At 33.7% G+C, this 15,261-nt stretch overlaps 1 protein-coding gene across 1 annotated transcript in view; it reads right to left on the bottom strand.

The window, feature by feature from the left end:
* Nucleotides 1-9,713, bottom strand: part of LOC123527266 (uncharacterized) — a 34,434-nt gene extending 24,721 nt beyond the window's left edge. The window contains exons 1-4 of the mRNA XM_045306617.2: nucleotides 9,680-9,713; nucleotides 7,956-7,996; nucleotides 7,515-7,569; nucleotides 6,625-6,719 (exon numbers count right to left, since the gene is read on the bottom strand). Of these exons, the coding sequence (XP_045162552.2) occupies nucleotides 6,625-6,719; nucleotides 7,515-7,557 (138 nt within the window). The 5' untranslated portion in view covers nucleotides 7,558-7,569; nucleotides 7,956-7,996; nucleotides 9,680-9,713. The remainder of the gene's footprint in view (nucleotides 1-6,624; nucleotides 6,720-7,514; nucleotides 7,570-7,955; nucleotides 7,997-9,679) is intronic.
* Between the last annotated feature and the right edge of the window lie 5,548 nt (nucleotides 9,714-15,261).

The following is a 15,261-nucleotide window of genomic DNA, read 5'->3' as shown; positions in this document are numbered from 1 at the left end:
TCTTACTCATATACGATCCAATAAAAGTAACACAATAAATGGGTTTAAAAATAGCATAAATTAACTTTACCACGCAGTATCCGGAATCGGCTGGTATAAAAGGCTTATACACCCCTATTATATGAAAAAATGTGGCAAATAGTTAAATATAGTTTTGTTTAAAGAAAATGAAACTTATGTGAAATTTACAAAAGTGCATCATATCAAAATAATCTAAACATATATGTAAAATATAATATTCAGAATGAACCTATAACAGTATAAACTATATCTTTATAACGAAATTGTACATTACAGACGGATCGATCTTGCCAGTCGTCTATTGGTCATTCTAATGCGGTTCAGCAAACTCCAGTCCGTGAAAGCTTAGAAGTCAATCAGGTACCGGTACTTACCACTGCTTACAACATTTAAGTTCTATAATGCGTTTGAAATAGTTGGAAATGCCTCCTGTGTTATTTAAATAATACAAAAATAAAAACTCAGTTCCAATCACAAAAAAATAATCATTCAGTCAGACAGTCAAGTCAGTCAGTCAAGTCAAGTCAAGTCAAGTCAAGTCAGTCAGTCAGTCACTAAATTAAATGAATCTGTTTTACTATTACTTAGATACCCGAACGTGAAACAGTGCCTGCTGAGAGAGATGCTACATGTTCAGCATCTAAAGAGAGTGCTCCGCTGATAAAAACTTATTTGTTAATACTAAATCTTCTTATCTTTTTCGAATTATAGTAGGCAAAACATCAGTTTATGGTTAATTTAGCAGTTTGGATGAAATATCCGTCTGGTTTTTTTTTTGGGTTGGTTGGGCTTTTAACAATTAAATGCTATTTGGTTATTATGTTTTCTTTCAAGATGAACATTTTGTATGATAGCATGGTTGTGCAAATTTCAATTTTCGCCATGTATGTATCTTCAGAGCGAGAATCTAAATACAGTACCTGGAAGTTCGACGCAAATTTTCCTACTAGAAGACATAAGACCACTTCTAACTTTTAAAAGCAGGACCAAGAAAGGTTGCCACTAAATGAGCAAAGACAAAAAACACAAATTTTGACTGATACACCAGTTTGAAGCGCGATATTAGAAGGCATGAAGACCAAAAAAATTAGGATTAAGAAATCAAAAGGTGTCTGATACCTAAACTAGTTGTTAAAAAAGCAAAGGTAAGGTTGAGAGCCTTGACAGTTCTGATAGTGACACACGTTGTGAGAATAATAATGATAAACTTTTGGCTCAGACTCAGATGACACTGATTTGGAAGGCAACAATGATACATTTTACGACCAGGTGTTCACATTTAGATCCGCAGATTTAAGTACAGCTGGAATAAAACCACTAGGTATTGTATAGGTAAAATAATGGGTACAAACGAAGAAAACTTAACCTATGAGTTGAGTTTTATAAAACGCCAATCCACAAAAGATAAATCTTCGATACTGATAATTCCCGACATCGAGGATACTGATGATGTGGATTTTGATAACATTGTTATGAAATTGCCTCAGCCGAGCAACAAAGGAAGCACTAGAATTGCCGAAGAACAGCTTAGGCTTGACCTCGATCGTACTCATTATTTTTGAGTAAAGGTATTGATATTGATATGCCATTACTGGAGAAGCCAGTTTTACTTTAAAGTTCAAAAGTTAATAAAAAGTTACATGTGTTCATTTTATACTGTCGAATTGTTTAACCTTAGACATAAATGTTGTTTCAGGGTAAAGGTAGATCTGTCATTTAAGAAATAAAGCAAAAGAGTGTTTTAGCACTATTTATGCACGATGGGTGGTTATACGTCAGGCGTAATAATTTCACAATGGCGCAGACCGAGTGAAATTATTTGTACGACGTATTATCGCCCGAATGTATAAATAGTATAAAACATTCTTTTGCTATAAGTTATTTGGAATCTAATATGCTCTTAATCTTAAACAGTAGATAAAATATAGAAGCGCTCCTTCTTGATCGCAACAAAAACATTGACGTCACAACACGTTAACGTGATGTAATTCTAGCATAAGTGTGTTTTAACGGATACTAAGCTTATCAGTGTTTAACACTATTTATGCATGATGAGCGGTTATACGTCGGGCGTAATAATTTTATTATCACGCAGGCGCAGCCCGAGTGAAATTATTTGTAAGACGTATAACCGCCCGAGTGTATAGTGTTAAAACACGGTTTTGCTATAAATTATTTCGATTCTAATTATGTCCTTAATCTAAACAGTAAATAAAATATAGAAGCGATCTTTCTTTATCGCAACAAAAACTTTTACATCGCCACTCGTTAACGAAACGTCATTCTAGCATAAGTGTTTTAACAGAGACGAGCATATTAAAATTGTTATTGAGTCTTGTCTTGATGTTGATGTTGAATTGTCATTGCATTTAAGATTAAGTAAAGTTCATAGATTTAGTATATTTAACCCTTACCCTGCTAAATTTCTTTAATAAACTTGTCCCACCTTCATTTTGAATGGCGAACAGTGCAGATCTTGATCAGACTGCATGAATGTGCAGACTGATCATGATCTTCTCTGACCGCAAAGGCAGAAATCAGTCGTGTCTAGCATGATAAGGGTTTAATTGAGTGTGTCATCTTACACTTTTTTATGGAGCAGTTAATACACAGTTAAGGTTGTTTAAAGTTTAAGGAAGGTCTGACATTGTAATTAAATGGCATTTGATTAGCCTTGTTATTGATGTTGATGCTTAACAATTGTTATCATGGCAGTTCAGATGAAATAAAGTTTATAGATCTGTTTATATTGTCATTATCCCATGGTTGCCATGGTGTGTCTCGTGGTGCACCCGTTTCGGGATACAATGGGACATTTTAGAGCTAGTCTTCTAAGATGCATATGTCAATTTAAACGATAGCACAAAACATGACCATCAACTACCCTCATGTACATGAAGGATTATACTTTGAAATAGCACGACAATCACAGAAAGTTTTTTCAAGATGTTTTAGAAAAATGAAAACATATAATTTTTGTCCCATGGTGCCCCGGTCTCCCCTATGTTTGTTTAAAAGAAGTTGTATCACATATAGGAAGATCACTTCCTGAATGAGACCACATGAACCAGCCAGGAGCGCTACAGTGTTAAGAATGAAATCCTACTGATAACGAAAACTGGTAAAACTGCGTGACAATAGTTCTAAAATTAGCAACCATTCAGAAAACAGGTTATGTGTATATAAATGGGGTGTTTATAAAACAGTACTCATTAGCAAGATGAACGCCGTCGACTGCGCATTTCTCAACCAAAATATGGAATATTACGAAAAGCGACTCAATGTAAGACGTTTGAAACCTACCAAAAACAAATGCTTCCCGATAAATCTGAGCTGCCAAGTGTGGGACTGTTTTACAGCGGAAAAGCGGACGTGTGCGAATATTTTCGATGTCACGTGAAGTTAAGCCCTTGAGAAAGAACGGACTATACCTTATTATGATAAATGGTCTCCAAACTGCGGATTCATCAAAATAGCGGGCGCCCCTTAACAGAATCAAACCCAATGTGGGTATACAGTACCACACTAGGCAACTTTGGAACGATAACGAGGCTATTTGGTGGGTTTGGAGCATTAAGTCCAACTACTACACGACCAAAGTTTTCGTTAATAACGAAAGCTATACAAGTAACACGACCAACTAACAAAATTACATATGCTTGCATTTGTATATATGACTGTGACTTTGTTTGAAAATTGGTTTAGACACTTTCAGTTTAGACGGGAATATCGTGAAGCTACAGAACATTTACTCGACATTCTAGAACAATATTTAGAAGACATTAGAGTAACGCCTACTTTGTACTCTACTGTATTGTAATATGTTTTGAATAATGTTGTAAAAGTACGTTTTGGTATATGCTGTCAATAAAAATGACAAACTGGAAACAGTATTTGTCTTCTTTTGCATTTTTACCTTATTTACTCATGCGTGGAATACAACATTTCACCCTTATTCTTGGAACGACTATAGCGGTGTTTGGTATCAAATTAAAACGTTTGTTTACACAAACAGAATGTGTGGCCACTCATACATAAAATGCGTCAAAGTAAGCTTACCAAATCCTTACAATTTGATACCCAAAATGGCACAGAATGAATTTCAAAGGTAAAGTATAATAAATAGAGTCAAAACAACTTTGTTCAATATAATATATAGCGGTGTTCTGATTGGTTAGTGATACGACGCATTCTGATCGATCACTCGTGGATCAGACGCATAAAGTCAAAAGTCAAATTGACAATGACAGAAGGCGGTATGAGCTATTACATACACCACCTCCTCCTCCTCCTCCACCACCACCTCCTCACCACCACCATCTCCACCACCTCCACTCCAATACTTTTGACAGCAAAGCAGTGTTTTTTGTATGAATTCTTCATGTGAGGAAGCCATCCAGCTAGCTTACGGAAGGCCGGTAGTTCTACCCAGGTGCCCGCTCGTGATGAAATAATGCACGGAGGGGCACATGGAGTCTTCCTCCACCATCAAGCTGGAAAGTCGCCATATGACTTATAATTGTGTCGGTACGTTAAACCCAACGAAATAAATAAATAAATAAATATAAATAAATAAATAAATATTTATCGCTTTTTTCTGTAACTTTAAACCATTGTGATCGATAGAAATATACTTTTAGACGTGATCAAATTACCCTCTCACCGATAACTAGAGAGACAGCTTCGTTATTTACTACCTGTCATTGTTTTCTGAAATCAGCAGTACTGGGATGTGTGGGAAGAACAAACTAATTAGTTTCATTATGAATCAGGTTAGTTGTTTTCCCCTTTGTGCGTACGCTGTAAACCAGGTGAAAATCAACTGGTAAGTTTTTGCTTGAAATAAAATAACTAACCAGGGGATTGGGGGAGAGTTGGGTTGGGGGTTAGACTAAGATAAACTGTAAGTTATTTCTCTCTTTTTGTGTACAAATAACTAATAGGGTAAGAGGGGTTTTTGAAGCATGTGTGAGAAAAAAATCAACTGTTTTGTTTTGTTTCCCCGTTTGTGAAAACAAATGAACTTAAATCAAGAACGAAAATTAACCATAGGAGAGAAAAGAAGAAAAAAAACAACAAAAAAAACCACAACACCCCCCCCCACTCCAAAAAAAAGAAACAAACAACAACAAAAAACAACCAACAAACAAAACAAACAAACAAACAAACAACAACAACTGGGCATGTTTATTACGAAATGCAAGGGATGAAACCTAACCTTGAGGTTTTGTCTCTCGTTTTATGCACAAAACCTAAGGAGGAAAACTTACCACGAGTAAAAAACAGCTAGTTATTTATTTTTCCTTCTTTTGGTACAGAAAAAAAGTGTTGCAGTTTTTCTCACCTTTGTTCATGAAAGGATGGAAACGTTGTGGGGGAAAACTACTAAGGTGGAGAAAAACAGCTGGTTAGTTTATTTTTTCTTTCTTTTCATGAAATGAAAATAATTAAAGCAAAAATACTGACTAAAGGGAGAAATAACCAACAGACCAATTGTTTTTTTTCCATTTTCATGTCCAAAACCTAACGTAAGGAGGGAGGCAACTTGTTGTTAAAAATGACGGAGAGAACCTTAAAACTGGTTAGTTGTTTCTCTAAAATAGGATGAAACACTAACCATAATGAAGGAAAAACAGCTGATTAGTTTGTCTTCACTTGACTGAGTACAAAAACTAGCAGGTTAAAACTGACAGCGGTAGGCGGACATATGGATTTGATTTTTCCACGGGGAATCAACGGGAAAAATCTGACCGTTACCCCGTTTTTATATAACTGATAAAAATTAGCGCACAAACTTACTAGTTAAATGTAGTTGGAGAAACGCCATTTACAGCACGAAAGTCAACTGTAACACAGAGTATTCCAGTTATAGGGAAATCACCGGAAACTCCTGTCGGCATGAAAGAAATATTTTGATTTTGTACAGAGAATATTGTCTGTTTTACTGTATGTTATGATTCTCACAAGATGCAATATTTTTGTTGCTGGGTATTATGTCTCAAGTGAATACACGTTTGATCTTACATAGACCATTTTTTCCTTTAAAGTGGGATTACATGTAAACTGAACACGGCTTAACGTTATATCTATAAGATACAAGTACAACAATATTTTACTCTTAATTGTTGCTTGTATTTGATCAATGATAGATATTGTTAAAATACCTTATATGCTCTTGTAAATGATAAAAACCACCCTGTTTCTAGCAAGACCTTGATTACCTTCCTATTAAGCAACGAAGACTGAAAGTGTAACAGTTATGATGTGATCAAATCATTATCAATCCTGTACGTCACAGCAAAAACCATCGAAGCACCAAACCTTATAGCAGTACGATGGAAATATTTACAGCGCAAAAATAGCATTTTACATACCTAAAATATGTATAAATACGAAAAGATACATCTCAATAATGGTTTATTCTTCAATAAGATCAGTATTTGTCATTCAAATACGTGTTATTATAACTCCGCATCTGAAGCTGGATTATTGTTTTCAACGATTAAAGCAGGGTTAGGCATAACATACGTTCTGAAAATCCCGCTAATATTTTTGTTTTTCAAGCATGTACATATTACTTGATCAATACTCAAAAATACTCACATGAAGATATGGGAGTACCGTCTCATTTTTGACACTAAGTGCTGCATGCTGGGATACAGAGAATGCTATGGGATCGAACTTGGCTTTGGATAATGCTGAAATATTAATATATGAAAAAAATTGAAAACCTTTGATAAATGATAAATTAATTTTGTTCCAGTATATGTACTGATTGTACTGTTAAAGAGAAAGGCAACGTTGTTCTAATGTTAACGTTTTCAGCCGTGATTTCTTGAATTATTTAAAGAAGTGAAAGGATTTCCAAAATCGGAGTAAAATGAGAAAGTAATGAGCATTTAAATATTTTCGGTCAAATTGGCGGCCATTTTGTGGTGGATTTAACTTTTTTTAGATACTCATTTGAACTGCATTTACGTATTACTGTAAAATAATTTCTCTACCTTTTCCTGCTATAATGAAAGAAATGATCATGTTTTGCACCTTGCACTCAAGAAACATATAAAAAATAGTCTTTTAAAAGTTTTGTTTGTTATTTAAAGTATTTAACAGTTTGTAAATGACGTCATAAACACACTAAAACGGCTGCCTCCATTATCAGCCATTTTCTTAAATTTCAAGCTGCCACATCGTTTTGAATAGTTGTCCGATTTTAAAAATTCTAGCTTTCCTTACCCTTTAAATAGCCAATTTTTGGTAGGTAATTGAGCCTACACATTACATCAGTGTTTACTAATATTGATTGAATTTCGTGTATCAATGCTTAAGCTGCAGAATACAGTTTGTCGACTATGTTATTTTTAGTTTGAAGTTGCACTGAGAACTATAAAGTCCTTTCATGATATGTTTCTTTTACAACTACATCATTGGCGCCGCTCCGGATCAAATAACAGACAAAAAGGCAAAGAGTTTATAATAAACAATAAACTTACCTAAAACGCTGACTAACAGTAATTTTGAAAATAAGAGAGTCATTGTTAAATACACCTGAAAATGAATAAAAAATTGTAACATTAGGTCTTCATATGATAAAAATCAGTTTTAAGTTTTACTGTATGTAAACAAGAGATCTCTCTTCTTGACTTAAAATAACTCGATAGAAACAAATATTTTTGTGATCTACGTGCATTATTTCCACAGACGTGTAATGATAGTTAGCAAACATCTGAACTAACTACATGACCTCGGCGAACACTCGGAATGGAAACGTTTTCTATGTCGTTCATTTAAACGTGAAGGCACATATCTTCTCATAATCGTAAAATAAACATTCTAAATACACCTAATGAAGAAAGAAACGTGCCAATCGCTTAAATCAATGTATGTAAGGTAATAATTTTAAAGACGTTTGTATGTACCCAAAAGGCACTTACCTTTCTCTCAGTATTACAGCTACTATAACGGTCTGTTCATTCTGAAATGATATAACAAACCGAGTTTTAAAGATAAGATAAAAAATCTCCTATTTTAGTAACGACATTATATGAACTTACACTTATCTTCACATGATTTTGACACCGAACGACACAGTATTTAACACTCCAGCTGAAAAGTCGTTTACAGTGTAACCTGTGTAAACGACACTACCTTCATCAATAAACTCTGAGACTGTCTATATAACTTTGTTCACCGTGTAAAACAGTATACCATAAATCATACCGTTATAATTTTTTAAAAATTGTGTTGACGTTTAGTGCAACAAAATAAATGGCTATCTTACAATCTTATTCTAATGTGACGAGCAATGCTTAAAATCATCACAACGATATTACGTTGATGTCACGTCGACGTAATATTTAGCGCCATGTATTCACCTAGAAATAGCGCTTTCAAACTTTATCAGCTACTTTCCTTAATAGCATGTTTAAAACGAAATGTCATTTTGCACAAATGCCATTATTAATACACATACTGACTTGGTTATTCGCTTTGCAGAATAATTCTCCATCATTTTCAATCAAACTAAATTCTTCCGAAAGACGTATTACCATTTCCGGTCCCGGCGTGTTGTATAAACAAAGGAGCGTCAGGCGACCTATCATTTGGCGTAATGCATGTGCGAAGAAACAGTTCCATAATATTTGATTTAAATTTTACAATAAAAGATATATTAGACATATTAGAATCAAACTAGTTTATAGCAAAACAGTGTTTGAACACTACTTATACACCCGGGCGGTAATACGTGCCCTCGTAAAATTATTACGCCTGACCTATAACCGCCCATTGTGTATAAACAGTGTTAAAACACTGTTTTTCTATAAATTATTTTTTTTAAATATTAAACATAATTTGCAAAAAACATAACTATAGTGTAGATTTCTGCCATCGTTCACCAAACCGTTCACCCGTAATTCTTTTCAAATATAGGAACCCGCAGTCGTGAAAATTTTTACTCTGATTCTTCAAAAGTGGCTGAGGTTTTCTATAAGAATGAATATATTGACTTCTATAGTTTGAAGAAAAAGATGATCAGAAAAAATGTGTTAATCAAATTTGACGACATGATGACGTTACTAATCTATGTCATGATAATTACTCATTAATTAAACAACTGTCAGAAAACAACATATACATCACTAAATAATAGCTTCAGCAGCAGATAAATTAATTTTTAAAATCATACAAGTAGAATTTTGATTCTGATTTTTGATAAGTAGCCTTTATAAATAAAAATATACAAATTACTGCCATAAAGATTCGGTCGAAATCAGGATATATCTACATGGGACAAGTGATGTCAATCTTAATATCGACCTCACTTGAAGACAAAAAAATTTCGATACATAATTGTCGTTTTTACAGTGTTACTATGAAATTGTACGATAATATTTAACATATATTTCAATAATACGTTATATCCGTATGTAACAACTTGATTATGTAAAAGATTATTTTTCTTAAAAGCTAGAATGCGGCTCGCTTGATGCTTGCTGTGAGATGAAAGACCTTAATTGTAGACACTTTTTAACTTTCCGCCACATTGAACAAATTCATTGGTTCCTTTTGTTGCCATTAAACTATGATACGCAGATTTGGGAAAATATATCTGCTTTGAAAGACCCGTTTCTATTGGTCACATTTAAAAGCCATTTACCTGTATTCGTCGGCTCCTTCATATTTAAAACGAAAGCTGGTCACTACCAAACCAAATGTAATCCTTCCCTTAAGCTTGTCTAATTTGTCTAATCACAAGCATTTTCCTATCGCCTGATAGATAAATTAGAAATGATGGCGTAAGAACTTAAAGTCTCGGAAAGAGACCTTGAAAGAAGCGACAAGGAGTAGATTCAGAGAATTGTAGCTTTCTTAAACAAAAGTTAACACCTAGTTTATCTCTTAAAATCTGATTTTCAAGAATATGTTGGAATAAAGTAACAAAAAAAAGTAAGTAGATTTTATATGAAATAAAGATCAGCCAGATGTAGTGGTGTTCAGCCTTAAAGGAGAAGCTCGAAGCATTTCATGGTTTTGCACAGTCATGCAATTATTTCACAGACAATATCTTGTTACATATGTCTACATTTAAAAGAATAATATAGATTGAAAATATGTCACAAGGGATACCCCCAAACTTAACTTTATTAACCACCTTTTACAAAGCCTATGTATGTAAGAAATATATAGAGGATATTTGTTTGTGAGAAAATGTAAAATATGGTGTTTACGAGTGAAATACATTTCAATCTTACACTGAAACAAACAAATTTTCTTTTTATTTTATGCATTTTTAATGTTTTTAACCTTGTCCGCGTAACTTCACGTGCATCGCATCATAACATCATCATGTCGTGACGTAAGGATGACTTTGTAGAAAAAAACTAGAAATAGTTCTATAACGTTTCCCGATTTCTTTTACATTTCATCATGATAAAATGTAAATATTTATGGTCCTTTTATTGTTTCTATACATCTTTACCTTTACTGAAAAATATTTTGCAAGGAAATTCATATCATTTGTAATTCATATCATTGCGATTTCAAATGTAGTTCCGTACTAGTGAAAAATAAAAATGATATTTTCACTGTTTGAAACAGTGAAAATATCAATTTTATTTCACTGATAAATTTCAGTATTTCACAGAAGTAATAAAATAAGTATCATTATTCTCACACAAGCATTATTAGTAAGTATCCAAAACTTCATATGTTAAAGGGCTACCTTTGATATTGTGTTCTAGATTATAGTTGTTCGTTCAGAGAAATATGCTACACTTGATGAGATAGCTGTAACGCTTTTTATTGAAATATTATTGAGTCAAGGTTAGAGAAGCACAATGTTGTTTTATGATGATTTTATTATAATATTACCTTTATCTCCAGATTAGATTTGTGTGTTTTTGTTGACTTGACAGGAAGGATTGATAAATTGGAACATATTAAGGAAACTAGTGTACTGTTTCGCCTAAAATCTTGATTGGAATTTCAAAATAATTATCAGAAAACAGCGTTCCTTAAGTTTAGTGAAAAATAACCTTTATATGTAAGGCTTCATCTAATAAGATATTTGACAGATAGAGACCACACGTACAATTAGTAGGATAACAGCTAATTACTGAAAACAGTCGTAGCTATGAATACTACAAGTATTGGTATAATCATTTGATTTAAGACTTTAATTATGCCGTTTCCCTAAGTATTAGCTAAAATTGCAAATCATATGTAATCTTAAAACGGCGTAGGTTTATCAATTTTAAATTAGAATTTTACTTTTTCGTCTTTAATCAATGTAATTAAGGATGTTTGGTTATTTAAATGTTGCTGTTCGAGAAAGAAATAATGAAATTAACCTTTCGGAAGAAGAGAAGTTACTTATTTTTTTCAGAATAATTTCAAGATACAGACAGCTCGATAACCTGACTGAAGATATCTAATACAAACTGCAAATGGCATTTAGTTTCATGCAGTTTGCTACACTTAACACTAGGACAAAGATAAAATATAAAGAACCTAATTCCAAGAACGCTTGAACGAACCGTCGTTTATATGACTGAAAAATTGTTGAGAAAGACGTTAAACCCGAACACACACACACACACACACACACACACACACTAAACGAAACGCAACAGCATTGCATAGATGGATGTGCAAATTTGCACAAAGGTATAACAATAAAAAATACAAAACGATAACAACAAACAAATAAGACTTAGTGTACAACACTTCTGGTATATATCTAAACAAGTTAATGAGGGGCGCCAAAATCCACGTTTAACCACACCATGTTCCAAAATTACGCCACAGTGCAGATATATGGTATCAACGCAAGGTGAAGCCCAAACACACGTTGTATATAGTAATTTAAATACGATAATTATGTAAACAACAAAATACTCGTGTACAAATATGTGAAAATAAACGATATACACATGCACTTAATGCCTTTGAAGAACACACAAGAAACAAAAATAAACAAAACAGCTTTAACGGCCAGGCATGTCGAAACAACTCACTCACAGTGAGACTTAAGAGATTCATATCTTGGAGACTTCACAATAAAAATGTATAGCGTTCACCTGTAAAAAGGTAAACGCTAAACACATGGCGTGTTTTGATGGAACGTTTCATGATTTATAGTGTTTCAATACTAACGTCATGCAAATATGGTTGCATATTTTTACAGTGCGAATAAAGAAAGAAAACAATATGAACGTTGGACACAATGGAATATAACACGTATGAAAGTCAAAAGAAGTTTACGTTTATTATGCATAAAATAGGCCTACATGTACCCAGGTATTACCACTATTTAAAGTTGAACCGCAAAACATATTAAAATTTTCTCGTCAAAAAGATAGGGTTGCTTGAATGTTAAGGTCTTCAATCACTAAAAATATAGGGAGGTTTGGAAACATACTTATGTGTAAAAACAAAAACATAGATCTTAAGAAAAAATATAATATGCTAAACGATTGGTCAATGTATGTTTATCAACCTCTTGTATTAAGCAGGCCTGGACGAACGGTGATATTATCAGGGAAAAAGAGTGTACCCCGGTGGTAGGTATATTCCAGAATTGTCTTTATGTCTTGACTGTCATCGGAGACAGTGAATTTAGTGACGCGCTGAAGATAGCAACTTCCCTTCTTATTTGCCCATGAAAATGTTCACTTGGAACATTTCAATATCAGTTTTGATCAGATAGTTGTACATTGAATTTGTAAGTAATAATTGTTGATATATAAAACATTTCCATTTCAGAAACAGGGTGAAAACTTGACCAGCACTCTGAGCGAGAGTCCTATACGTCCTACAACGCCATCATTTTATAAGATATTTGTGTAAAGTAAAGACTAGAGACGCCTGCTGTGACACGGATTATTCGCTAGTTTTGAAGTTATAGCATCAGTCTATGTACTTTGTGAACGACCATCGTATATCATCTAGGTCTGAAATGTGCCCCGTACTCATAGGGTCACTCTCCGTGTTCCATGTCCATATTAAAGATGTGATAGATACGATGGATAAGTATATTAAGCACACTACTGACTGTACACGAAGATAAAATTCTGTCCAAAGGTCTGCCATAATATGCAATAATATGACAGGTGCAAACAACATAAACACACAAAACTATACAGGAGGAGGTTATGACTATAGCTTCATTTGCACAATCCGAACCCACTTTTATGATAATAATAGTTTTTATAATAGTGCACCGAGTCTTTTTCTAGCATCAAACTTACGCACAATACCGTAACCTCTAACCCAAATAAGCAATACCTTAATATTGATAATCATCAAACCATATCAATTTGAGAGCGTTTAAAACCATCGCGAGTATACCTGTTTACAGTACTTTGCATGTATGTACTTTATACAAGTATAGCTATAAACAGTATAAGCATGACTAAAAAACTGGAAGTATTTTAACAATTGACTGTTACTGCATGTCATTTAATTATAAATAAAGCTCTTTGTATGCAATTACATTGTACATGTGGTACTATTAAATAGACTTGATAAGGATTTCCTGCATTGGAAGCAAATATCTAATAATAAAATATTTAAGTGAAAGATGGGCGTGCATAGCTTAAAAAGTAATCATAGAATGGAATTGTCGTGCTATCGTCACCCTTCGGAGTGTATTTTAAAAAAAATTATTTTACGATGAATTGGATGGCTCTTTATTTAATAGTTTGTTTAGGAAATAAAATCTGTAAGAAGATCCTTTGGAAACCTAGAACCAAACCGAGCCAACTAACAGCAGACACGGTTTGACTGAGTCCGTTCATGGGAGGTAATGGAAAGAAAGCAGAACACCTCAGGCCCACTAGCACCGGCTCAATCGGAACTTTTTTACACATGTATTGTGTAAGTCCTGAGCCTAAAGGACCAGAAAATATATTAACACTGAATTCAAGTACGGATAAGTTTTGTTTGCAATTTTCAGAGTCATATCTGATTAATGGATGTCTGCATTAGAAACTATACTTCTTCTTGGACAATAATTGGAGATAACGACAGACGAAATTGTAATTACATTAGATGCTAATATACAGCAAACTTTAACAAATATTTCGAAATAAATATTTAATTTGTCGTAGTGGGGGAAGATTGTTTTGATTAATTTATGAAAAAACGTTCTCCAAACAAGACTACACTACCCCTTAATTACACTTCAATAAGTTCAGCTTTGTATGCCACTAAGTAAACATTGTATCGTGCAGCGGCTATGCCAACTGCCGCGGTAAATTAAAATATTCTATTCTGTTCAACATCAATACGGAATGATACAATGTCCTTGACGTTGTGTATTTGTTACCATTTTCATTTCAGGATATAGCTCTAGCCTCTTAACCTGTTAAAACAGAAATTTCACATTGTTGTACCTGAAATGGAGTATTTTAGGTAGCGACTGCTGGCATTTTATTTCAAACTAGCGACGTTTCAGGTCGTGTTTGATTCAAGGCACAACATATTTGCTTGTATGTACACAAATGTGTGTTAAGTACCTATTTTTACACTACACTGAAGTCAGACGGTAAGGTAAAAAATTAACTTTTTGATTGTAATAAGTAAGGAACCATATCATGTAGTTCAATTTTATGTTTATTAGATTTAGCTGCTACTCGCCGGATGACCCTTTCTCCAACTCGCCCCGGTATATTCAAGTATAGAAAGACATTAACTGTTATTCTCCGTAACTCTGACAAGACGCTTAAAGTGCAACTTTAAGGCACGAAATTCGATTTTATTGTCTTTTTGAATCTCGTTAAAGATAAATCTAATATTGTTTACGTCTTGAAAGCAAAACAACATGCTAAAATGTACTTTTCTAATTTGAGACAATGACACTGAAGAAATTGGTGATTGATTAAGACTGTTTTGCCAATAACGTTGTTACATGTTAACTGCAGGTTTTAAATATTTTTAGAAACATCATTTTCTAGTACTCCAAAACATTAGTCCTCCACCTCTGATAATTCATGTGGGGAAGTTGGCAGTTACTTGCGGAGAACAGGTTTGTACTGGTACAGAACCCAGGAACACTGGTTAGGTTAACTGCCCGCCGTTACATGACTGAAATACTGTTGAAAAACGGCGTTAAACCTAAAACAAACAAACAAACAAAACTCCAAAACAATCTATACAAAAGGCGACGAAAGATATTCCATGAAGTCCATGTGACGTTTTTCAAACAAACAAAAAGCTAATCGTCAGTTATTTTTGTAT

This window comes from Mercenaria mercenaria, chromosome 14 (genome assembly GCF_021730395.1).
Source record: "Mercenaria mercenaria strain notata chromosome 14, MADL_Memer_1, whole genome shotgun sequence".
Taxonomy (NCBI): domain Eukaryota; kingdom Metazoa; phylum Mollusca; class Bivalvia; order Venerida; family Veneridae; genus Mercenaria; species Mercenaria mercenaria.
This window is presented reverse-complemented; position numbering and strand designations above follow the sequence as displayed.